Source organism: Natrix helvetica, assembly GCF_964273705.1.
Source record: "Natrix helvetica genome assembly, chromosome: 2".
NCBI classification, from domain to species: domain Eukaryota; kingdom Metazoa; phylum Chordata; class Lepidosauria; order Squamata; family Natricidae; genus Natrix; species Natrix helvetica.
Genome location: NC_138552.1, coordinates 216,693,468 through 216,705,150, shown reverse-complemented (window position 1 = coordinate 216,705,150; position 11,683 = coordinate 216,693,468). Strand labels below are relative to the sequence as shown.

The following is an 11,683-nucleotide window of genomic DNA, read 5'->3' as shown; positions in this document are numbered from 1 at the left end:
TGCTGGTGGACGGTTAGGTCTTTTTGTTTTTTCACAAGAGATGGTATACTTCTCTGACCTCAAATATGAATGTAAAGGTAAATTGAAATTTAAGATTATTACTGCAATAGTAATTATATGTTTCCAAACATTTCAGTTTCCTTAAACAATTTCTGGAAAGATAAAAGCTTGGAGAGGGGATATGAAGAAAGAATGCTGAATTGTCTGCTTCTGATATACATGCTCATTATTTGGTTTCTAAATATACATTTAGAGAGTCCCCACCATGTTCAGTAACACAACTGATGTGAATTCCTTAGTGCTAGATTTGTCATGACTCTTTTGCAGTGACATGTTTGCCTAATTTGTGATCAACAATGATTATGCATTTCTGGATCAACTTTCCAACTGAGCATAAATTCTGATTTTGATTCTAATTCTTATTGGCTGCTAGTAATGCAGGAGGAGAGGATGCTTTTTGCTGTTCAAAGCCTTCTAAGAAGTTAATAGGCTACATGGGCTAAATACGTAGGAATGGTGTATTTATGTAGGCATCAATTAATTAATTAATTGGTGTTATATACTATTCCAATCAAACTTATTTAATGGCTTAGAATTCTCCAGTGCAATAATCAGTATGACATCATACTAAATAATTATTTTAAAAAATGGTTATAATTGGCATCACTACCACCCCTCTCCTTCATGGGATCAGTTCCTCAAAACTTTCCATCAACTCCATTTTCAATGAAGAGTCAGGTTTTCTGGAAAACTAGTAGAGATAGAAATCCAGCCTTATATCTAAGAGCAGTCTGTTTCAGAGGCCACCACAAAGAAGTTTTGTTCCCACGATCCCATAGGAGTTGACAGCCACAGCAAGCTCTTTTTCTAGATCGCACTGTATAGGCAGAATTCACTAAGAGATGTCTTGGAGTTACCTAGTTACCTAAACAAAAAAGATGGCCAGCAGTTTCAGTTACACCTGGAAACCAACAGGCAACTAGTGATTCTCCCATAGGAGAGGTATATCATGGGCAAATTGCACTGAGCCTGTTATTATTTGGGCTGCTGCTTTCTGGATCATTTGCAGTTTTGAAATGGACTTCAAAGATTAGCCCAAGGTAGAACAAACTGGTGTAATTCAAATAAGATGTGACAAGGCCATCACACCTATGGATCCACAATTTGGCTGTAGCTGACATAAAGATGTGCAAAGGCTGTCCTGTTAATGCTTCCTTCTAGCAGGAGGACCAAGTATCCAAAGGAACCTCCCAATTGTAGACTTATTCAGTAACACAACCCCATCAAGGTCAAAAGATGAAATTCTATTGGAATCTGTCAGCTTCCAATCAGTCACTCTGCCTTGCTTGGATTGAATTTAAGCTTGTCTGTCCCCACCCAAACTCTTACAATATTCAGGTGCAGAGTCAGATCCTCAACTCCATCTTAGAGTGAAGCTATATAATTGAATGATACCTCACCCTGGAAGGGACAATTTAGAGAGGGAAGAAAATAAAGTATATACTGTGTACACTGTGAGGCCTGGAAAAGACATATTCTAATGGTTGAATAACATAAATATATACATTCAGGCTCAGATTACATGTAATAACTGGCAGATGTAGTTATGTATTATAACATGTATTCCCATATACTAAATGCGATTAGGTCAGATGTATGTATCAGGCTATGGATAGAGGGGAAAAACTAGAGCAAATAACTTTTGGCTGTTTTTCTGAGGACATCAAGATGTGTGATTCATTATTGTGCAGATGTTGATTAAAGTCAAATGTGTTTCTAAATCAGTTGCAGAAATGGGTTTTAAAAAAGTATAAACAGCAAGAGTGATAGTTTTGAGGACCATGCTGCCTAAAAATTATGAAAATTGCATTCCAACAAGTCTGGAAAATATTAGGTCATATAGACTGATATAGAGTAATAGATTTGGGAAACCTTATTTAGCCGGCCTTGGACAAGATTAATTTATATTGTTGAAAGGAAAAACCTATGTAAAGTGCCCTGGACAAAGTCAGGATGCAGATGTGATAAATATTAATCTGTTGACGTACTTGAGATATAATTGTTTTTACTCTTCACATTTTATTGTATTCTGATTATTTGTTCTCCAAGTCTCCTTTGGAAGATGTTGAGGCAAAAAAAAAAAAAGCTTGCAAAATGTTTCGTATTTCTGAACTAAGGTGTTTAAAATTTGTGTCCCAAATTTTATCTTCTTTAGGGTAGTCTCAATGAAATTAAGACCTCGATTATCTATGTAGAACTTTAGGTCAATTGAAATAAATGAGATTCCTATCTGTTAATTTAGCTTTAACCCATAGTTTACCTGTCCAAATGTGGCCACTGTACTAACCAATTGCTTCTTTCTGATGCAGATGCCTGAATTATTGCAGCTCTGTAAAAAGCAATGTACTGTAGATGCCGTTCAACCTAGACACCTCTATACATCCTAGTACTTCAAATCCCTTATTTTTTTTTCTACGTTTCCTTGACCTTATACAACCCTGTTACCAGGAGGGATCTCTCCAACACTACACCTAAGTGCCTCCAAGGAGTTTGGATTAAATGTGACCACTGAACTCATTGCTGATGCAGAAAAAGATTGGCATGTGGATTGAAAACATGGCATAAATATTTGTTAATTTGTTTTAGTTTTTTTTAATGACGTTTACATATAAAATGTAAAAGTGTAATTATATTATGTATTATATAGATATAAATATGGCAGAAATAAGGTTTGGGGAGCAGACAATATAGCAAGCAGAAGGAAATGGTTAGATATAAGATCACCTCTTAAACCCTTGTAACTTGTTCAGATGAGAGATAGGCTTTGCTTTCCCAAAGTCCAAAAGATATACTGTAGCAGAAGGACAATCTTTACCAATTTGCTCAGAGAGAAGCTATGGGAATTTAAGTCAAGAAAAGAAGATGGTACATCTAACACATGAAGATGTTATTCAAATGTTAATAATTTCCTATCATCTTTTTAGATCAGCAATCTTCTTAGAGTTTTGCATTAAAGCAAGTCCTCTTTTATAATCAATGTTTAATATTTCAGCTGGGTTCCATGAAAGAAGTTACATATCACATAATGTCTTGGTTTCTGTTATACCAAAACAAATTCATAAGAATGTTGGTTATTTCAGAATTTTTATCACAGTTCTCATGAGTTGGAGTTGAGACAGCCCAATATTTTAGGAGGAGAACAGGATCACATTAATATTCCAACTAGGTTTTAAATGGTAAGTATGCCTTTGCAAGAATTGCATGCGGTGACATCACGCAGGCATTGCCATCGTACCTATATTTATGTGAAGGAAAGCAATTTTGAAGGCCAACTGCTTGTGTGCATGAAGCTCCTGTGAAAATAGTTTGTGGCCACATCTCACAAACCACTTTCCCACCTCTTCTACATGCTTGCACTTTGATTTCAAAATGCTGATAAGATAGAAATGCAGCCATTATCAAGATCTAGTAACATAGTTCCAATTATGAGGATACTGATGTTATTTATTATTGTGGTGTACAGCTACATTCTCCAATAACTTAATTTCAAAGCTCACCGGAAAGTCCAGTAACAATGAAAGATCTCAAAGAAGATAGCTAATGAATGCCTTTGATGATATAATGGGAAAATATGGATGTACTTGCTCATATGTACAATTTTTAATTGCTCTGAACTGTCAAACAATTAAATAACCATTGAGACCTTGAAAATGGAACCTTGATATTTGCCATTGCCCTCAGTGCTTGTAATTTTTATTGTATGTGTGCTGTATATAGATCATTTCAAGAAAACTGTACTAAAGGCCCACCGGCCCCTTTAGTCTAACCAGATACAAGTTATTCAGCTATAGACTTAGTATTCTTATATTTATCATTTTCTTCTTGTTTTAAAACTGAACAAGCTTTCTCTGGAAGATATACTTAATTGGTATGGTTTGATTCATGGATGAGGTTTACATATAGAAAAACATAAGGACTTCTGTCTCAATCCAAAATATCATCATGTTATACCAAAAGTGGTTGGTAGACATGTGAATGTGCTGAGTTTAGAGGATTACATGTTTAGCTGGCAGATGCCATCTCCAGGAACAAACTTCTGCTAACTGGGAATTAAAATGTTTAACATTCTTGTTCATTTCTGCACACCAAACCCTACAAGATCAGGTTTAACCAACCCTGCTAGATCAGGCTTGGGAATTACTCAGAGTTTGATATCCATTCAAAGGCATACTAAGAGAAGTGCTTCAAACAAAGAACAGTAAGATTCAGATCATCCACAAGTTTGCCTGCAGCCAAGAATGGTCACAGCAAATTTGTAGATGCAAATCTGACATTTTCCTATCAAAATGTATAAAATAGCCACTGGGGGATGGAAAGGTGTGTGTCACTGTTGCTGCCCCATCCCAATGGCTGTTCAAGAATCATCTCTTGAATTGCTTGAAGGATGTGTTAGAGTAAGCCACATTCCATTCCTCTGCTTTGAATACAGTTTTCAACAGATTTTGACTTTATATATGCCTTATCAAGAATCTGGGGTTTCTGGTTTATTGCACATTCTTTGTTTTGTCATATTAATAGACATTTAAATGTTTTTTTAATGAGGTTTGTTGAGGGTGTCTTTTACAAATCATATTTTAATGCATTGAAAGTATTGCTGTTAAGTCCCAGAGAAGAATTATTGAGGGAAACTTTGTTAATGTAATAATGTTTTTGTATCTTTTAAATAAAAAAGGCATCAGTGCTGGGACTAAGATGTTAATATTTTGATTGTATCATAACTGCCTATGCTATGTAAATTATTTATGATGGTCTGTCTTTTCCTTTGTGTCTGGTGTGCTTGTATCTGAGGAAGGGAGTTTGTGTGTGAATGTGTGTGTCTAAGTGCATGAGGGGGTCAATAAGACTTACATTTTATTTTGCTGAAAACTGTAAATAACTATTTATTGTTTGCTCAGACATAATCTCACCATTTAATGTCCCTCATTTATTCATTTTTATACATTTAACAGTAGACAATAAACTATACAAAGGCTTCATTGAAAGTGTTCTCTTTACTTTTGCATAGTTTAATCTGAAGTCATAAAAATGACAACAGTCCCAAACGGCCCCTCTTCTGGAATTCACGTTTTGTTGAAACTGAATGTTTGGTACCATTTGTATTGTTAGCAGTGGAATGGAACCTTGCATATTGTATTTAAGCTAGATGAGTAGCTCATGTAGCAAGGTCATCTCTTGTAATTTCTACTCATTTTGATGACACGTGAGGTAGAGTTTATCATAGTGGGCTGTCTCTACTTTTTGTGCTCCTTTAAACAAGGCTTAGAGTAGACTTGTTTCTTGTCAAGACTAATGCAAGTACTTGGGTTACTTTACAGATTTTAGGGCAGAATTCGTGAATAGTTGCATAGACCAGGGGTCTCCAACCTTGGTAACTTTAAGACTTATGAACTTCAACTCCCAGAATTCCTCAGCCGGCATTTTCCTTAAAGTTGCTCAGGTTGGAGACCCCTGGCATAGACCACATGTCCTTTATCACACAACCAGTCATCAACATACAGATAAAGGGGAACCAAAACAATAGTCAGGAACATTCTAAGAGAAAATAATACAGCCAACGAAACTAAGTAGACCAATCAGAAACAGGTATCCAAAGTGACATTCCCATGTATTTTACCAGGAAACAAAGATAGGACAAGTTCCAAAAGTCAGAACTTCCCTTTACATGCTGGTGTGCTACAAATCCATTGGCTATGGCCATTTTGCTATCTGAATTCATGGACATTTAACCCTAACCCTAAGTGGCTTGGCCATCCAGTGGGATTTTTCCATGTAATTTCACAGGAAACAAAGTTTGGGCCGGCTCTGAAAGTCAGGATCCTCATAAGCATATTAATGCACTATGAGTCTATTGGAGATTTCTATTTTGCTTTCTGAATTCATGGAGACATAACCCTAACCCTAAGAGGGTTTCCCCCCCCCCCATGGGGTTTTCCAATGTATTTTACCAGGAAATGCAGATAGAGCAGGATTCAAAAGTCAGGATCCTCCTAAGCATACCAATGCACTATGAATCTATAGTCAACCTCCATTTTCCTCTATGACTTCTTGGACATCTAACCTTAACCCTATGTGACTTTGCCCCCAATTGGAATTTTCTCATGTATTTTAACAGGAAACAAAGATAAAGATAGAACAGTGTACAAAAGGAATGCTTTCTCAAGCATACTGGTGCAGTACAAATCCATTGGTGACCTCCAATTTGTTCTCAGAATTCATGGAAACCTACCCCTAACTCTAACTGGTTTTGCTGCCCAATAGGATTATCCCATGTATTTTAAAAGTATAGGCGAGCTGCAAAAGTGAGCACCCTGCTAAACATACCTTGGCAATTTCCATTTTGCCCTCTGAATTCATGGAGACCTAACCCCGACCCCAATAGGACTTTACCATGCATTTTAACAGGAAACTAGTTAGGGCTGGCTCCTCAAGGCACATTCATCCTAAGCATACCTATGTAGAACAAACCCACCGGCAACCTCCACTTTGCTCTCCAACTTCATACAGACCTAATACTAACTTAAATGAGTTTGCTGACACACACACAATAGGATTTTCCCATGTATTTTACCAGGATGCATAATAATGGTGGACTCCAAAAGTCAATGTTCTCCTAAACATTCAGATGCATTATAAATCTCTTGGCAATGTCTGTTTTCCACTTTGAATTTATGGGGACTAACCCTTATCCTAAGTGGGTGTCCCCTCTCCCCTGTATGATTTTCCCATGTAATTTCCCTGGAAAGGATGGATTCAAAAGTAGGGTTTAGTTGACTTTTTTTCCCCTTTTAAATTGCCAGAAAGTAGCACATGGTGTGGGATCCCAGTTTCTCATATATTTGGATTAGGGGAGAGGATAACAGGTAAGTAGTTCTTTGGAAGGAAGGTAATTTCATAAAGAACAATGAAACTATATGCCAAAATATGAGTCAGCACTAGGATATAGAGACTCCAGAAGTGAAGGAATAGCAATAACAATATCACTTAGACTTACATATAATGTTCCATAGTAGTTTACAGCAATGTCTAAGCAGTTTACAAAATGTCAGCATATTGCCCCCAACAATCTGGGTCCTCATTTTACTAATTTCAGAAGGACGAAAGACTGAGCTGGTCAGTATCAAACTCTTGGCTGTGGGTAGAGTTAGCCTGCAATACAACATTCTATAACCACTGTGTCACCATGGCTCAGAACCTTTCATTGCACAGGTTCTGTTTGTCATGCTATTCTCAATATCAAACCAGTGTTAGGCATGATAACATATTCAGCATGATTACATATTCAGCGATTATAGAACATGAATTATTTTACTTTCCACAGTATTAACATTATTTGAGATAGCAAACCTGGCTTCATAGATTATGTACTGCAAAAACATGTATTCTAGATCTTTTAAGAAAATCAAATCTGATAATAGAAAATATCCATTCACAGGCTGTTTCACTTTGGTCAATATATTCTTTATTACTATAAACTTGGAAAATGACAAGATATTTGAATGGTAGAGTAATCTTTAACAGCATCTGCTTTCATTTCATTGTGTAAAACTTTAACTTATAAAAGAAATGTAATACAGCAGGCCAAATGGAATGTGGGGAGAAAATACAGACCGCACATAATTTAACTCCAAGATATGAAAGGTAAGTAATTTAGTAATCCTACAAAATTTCTTCAGCAAGCAAATGAAGTAATTCTTCTCACCATTTATTTATTTATTTATTTTTCAGGATTTATAGACCGCCCCCTCTCCCCGAACATACTCGGGGCGGTGTACAGGCGTCTCATTAAAACAAATACAAAAGATAAATATCCTATACCCTTAAAAACGAATTAAACCTAATACAGCTGTACGAAAGGTAAAAATTAAAAACAACTAAAAAGCATACCCCTAAAAAACTTAAAAATGCAGGCTTGAGGGCCTAAAATTGGGAATTAGGCCAGGCCGGCTAAATTGAATAGGTGGGTTTTTAGCTTCTTACGGAAGGAGCAGAGGTCAGTGATAGTCCTGATATCCGGGGGGAGGTCATTCCAGAGGGTCAGGCCCATCACAGAGAAGGCCCTACTCCTGGGCGTCGCCCGCTGGCATTGCCTAGTGGACGGCACCCGGAGGAGTCCCTCTCTGTGAGAGCGAATCGGCCGAAGGGATGTATGGGGCAGGATACGATCCCGCAGATAACTAGGTCCTGTGCCATGGAGCACCAGTTTTATTATCACAGCAATAACGCATTTCTAAATTAGTTGGTATTATCACTATTTTATATTCAGGGAATTAAGATTGCAAGATTAAGATTTACAATACAATACAATACAGTACAATAGCAGAGTTGGAAGGGACCTTGGAGGTCTTCTAGTCCAACCCCTTGCCTAGGCAGGAAACCCTATACTGTTCCAGACAAATGGCTATCCAACATCTTCTTAAAGACTTCCAGTGTTGGGGCATTCACAACTTCTGGAGGCAAGCTGTTCCATTGATTAATTGTTCTAACTTTCAGGAAATTTATCCTCAGTTCTAGGTTGCTTCTCTCCTTGATTAGTTTCCACCCATTGCTTCTTGTTCTACCCTCAGGTGCCTTGGAGAATAGTTTGACTCCCTCTTCTTTGTGCCAAACCCTGAGATATTGGAACACTGCTATCTTGTCTCCCCTAGTCCTTCTTTTCATTAAACTAGACATACCCAGTTCCTGCAACCGTTCTTCCTATGTTTTAGTCTCCAGTCCCCTAATCATCTTTGTTGCTCTTCTCTGCACTCTTTCTAGAGTCTCCACATCTTTTCTACATCATGGCGACCAAAACTGAATGCAGTATTCCAAGTGTGGCCTTAGCAAGGCATTATAAAGTGGTATTAACACTTCACGTGATCTTGATTCTATCCCTCTGTTTATGCAGCCTAGAACTGTGTTGGCTTTTTGGGCAGCACACTGCTGGCTCATATTTAAATGGTTGTCCACTAGGACTCCAAGATCCCTCTCACAGTTACTACTATTGGGGAAGGTACCACATATACTGTACCTGTGCATTTTGTTTTTCTTGTCTAAATGTAGAACCTTACTCTTTTCACCATTGAATTTCATTTTATTAGATAGTGCCCAATGTTCAAGTTTGTCAAGATCCTTCTGTATCTTAAACCTATCTTCTGGAGTGTTGGCTATTCCTGCCAGCTTGGTGTCATCTGCAAATTTGATGAGTTCCCCATTTATTTCCTCATCCAAATCATTGATGAAGATGTTGAAGAGTACTGGGCTTAAAACAGAGCCTTGGGGTACTCCACTGCATACTTCCCTCCATGAAGATGCAGTTCCATTGAAGACTACATGTTGAGTGTGGTTAGTCAGCCAGTTACAAATCCATCTGGTGGTGATGCTGTCCAACCCACATTCTTCTACTTTATCTAGTAGTAGGTTATAGTCTACCTTATCAAATGCCTTACTGAAATCCAAGTAAACTATATTGACGGCATTCCTCTGGTCCACTAATTTTGTCACTTTGTCAAAGAATGCAATAAGATTAGTCTGGCATGATCTGTTTTTGACAAACCCATGTTGGCTTTTGGCTATTACTTTGTTTATTTCTAGGTGTTCGTTAATTTGTTGCTTGATTATCTTTTCCAGTATCTTTCCTGGTATTGAGGTCAGGCTGATAGGTCTATAGTTTCCTGGATCTATTTTTTTCCCTTTTTTGAAGATGGGAATCACATCAGCTCTTTTCCAGTCCTCTGGTAGTTCCCCAGTGCTCCAGGATCTCTGAAAGATATAGTTCAGTGGTTCTGAGATCTCGTCTGCCAGTTCCTTCAGAACCCTGGGGTGCAATCTCTCTGGTCCTGGTTATTTGAACTCAACTAGGGTAGACAGGTGCTCACTTACCATTTTCTTCCCTATTTGTCAAAGTCAAGGTCTGTTTATGAATATGTAGATCTGGTGGGTACATCAATGTGACTATGTAGGAATATACCTCTAAGAACAATTAATCAATGGAATGACTTGCATCCAGAAGTTGTGAATGCTCCAACACTGGAAGTTTTTAAGAAGAGATTGGACAATCATTTGTTTGAAATAGTATAGGGTTTCCTACCTGAGCCGGGGGTTGGACTAGAAGATTTCCAAGGTCCCTTCCTGTCATGATGTTAAAAAGTTTGCTAGGCATGAACTGACATTCAGGAGTTAAACTAAGAAAGCTTTATTGCGCAGGTCATAAAACAAAAAAGGTTCTTATCTGAAAGTGATTTATTGCGCATGCGGTTACACATTCCAAATTCTTTTCTTCTTTGTTTGGCAGCCAACTTTGGCAGACCTAGCTTTCATTATCAAAATGTAACCATTAGTTATTTTCTGTTTCATTTACTTTTATTATTTTATTATTAAAGTTTGTTTATTAATTAGAATATACTTAAAGACTTTTATTTTTCTCAATATCTCAAAAGATATGCGGAAGGGAATCAGCCACGGTCCATTGATCTCAGATATCAGGCGTTTTTCCCCTGACAACTTGGTATGCAGAGTTTGGTTTTGATGATACCAGCTGAGATGGTTACAATTTATGGCTGTATTTTCTCTTCGCGCTATCTAAAGATAACCGACTAAGCCTAATTAGCAATGTCGGAGAAAAAGAAAAAAAAGAAAAGGAAAGATGGGGCGAGCACAGATGAATCAGCTTCCTCTGACAAGGAGGCTCCCTCGGACACAGAGAAGCAAAAACCTTCAAACGTATTCCAGGAGCAACAAAGTGCCGAGCCAGATATGGGGGAAGGAGCTACAGGACGCGACATCCACGAAACGAGGTCAGTGGTTCCTCCTTCTAAAATATCTCCAGGAGATTATGAATTTTTGGGGGCCAAGCCAAAACTTCCCACTCTGCCAGAGCCACTCCATTCCCAGACCCTCGCAGATTATCAAACAATTGATGAATGGCAACTGCCGGCACAAAAAAAATCCTCCCACGCAGAAAGCAGATTTTATGAAATCCCCCCAGATGATGAGCAAGAAATGCAAAGCTATCTTGATCAAATAGAACGTTTCGAAAGATATGCTAGGGAGGCGAGAATGTGCTTTGAGGAAATAAAGCAAAGTAAGAGGAGCTCCCCCACTCCCAAAATGTCTGAGGACGCCATCTTGTCTTCAAAACAACAGCCTAAGACACACCCCACAGAGTTCATTGGTCAATTAGAACAAAGAGACATGTACACGTCACCGAGGTCACGTGGTCCCTTTGAGTCAACTGAACTTCCGCATACGTATAGAAAGGTGAGGCAGCCAAAAAGTGAAGCTGCACTGCCATCTGCTGGCGGAGAAAAATTATTACAGCAAAAGATGAAGCAGTTGGACCAGATTTTTAGAGATCTGTCTATGAGTTTTACAGAAGCCCAAACTTTGCCCACAAAGGTTAAGTCTTCAACACCCCCTGGCGGTGCTGAATCCTCCCTAGATGGAAAAAGGCAAAGCCAAAGGCGAATTCGAGGAAGCCAATTTGATGTTGCCACACAAAGGCCAATGATGCAACCCCAGCATCCCCTGGTTCAACAACCAGATTTGCAACCAGAGCAACAAATTGTTCCTCAGCAGGTATTCACAGTCACCCCCTTGACTGGTGAGTCCAAATTAAAGGAGTCAGGAGAGAATTATAAAGCCTGGG

At 38.2% G+C, this 11,683-nt stretch overlaps 1 protein-coding gene across 1 annotated transcript in view; it reads left to right on the top strand.

Annotated features, from left to right (window-relative positions):
* Positions 1–5,036, top strand: part of THBS2 (thrombospondin 2) — a 54,950-nt gene extending 49,914 nt beyond the window's left edge. Inside the window, exons 21-22 of the mRNA XM_081940895.1 lie at positions 1–77; positions 2,370–5,036. The exon at positions 1–77 is cut by the window's left edge and continues 63 nt beyond it. Of these exons, the coding sequence (XP_081797021.1) occupies positions 1–77; positions 2,370–2,377 (85 nt within the window). The 3' untranslated portion in view covers positions 2,378–5,036. The remainder of the gene's footprint in view (positions 78–2,369) is intronic.
* The last annotated feature ends 6,647 nt before the right edge of the window (positions 5,037–11,683 follow it).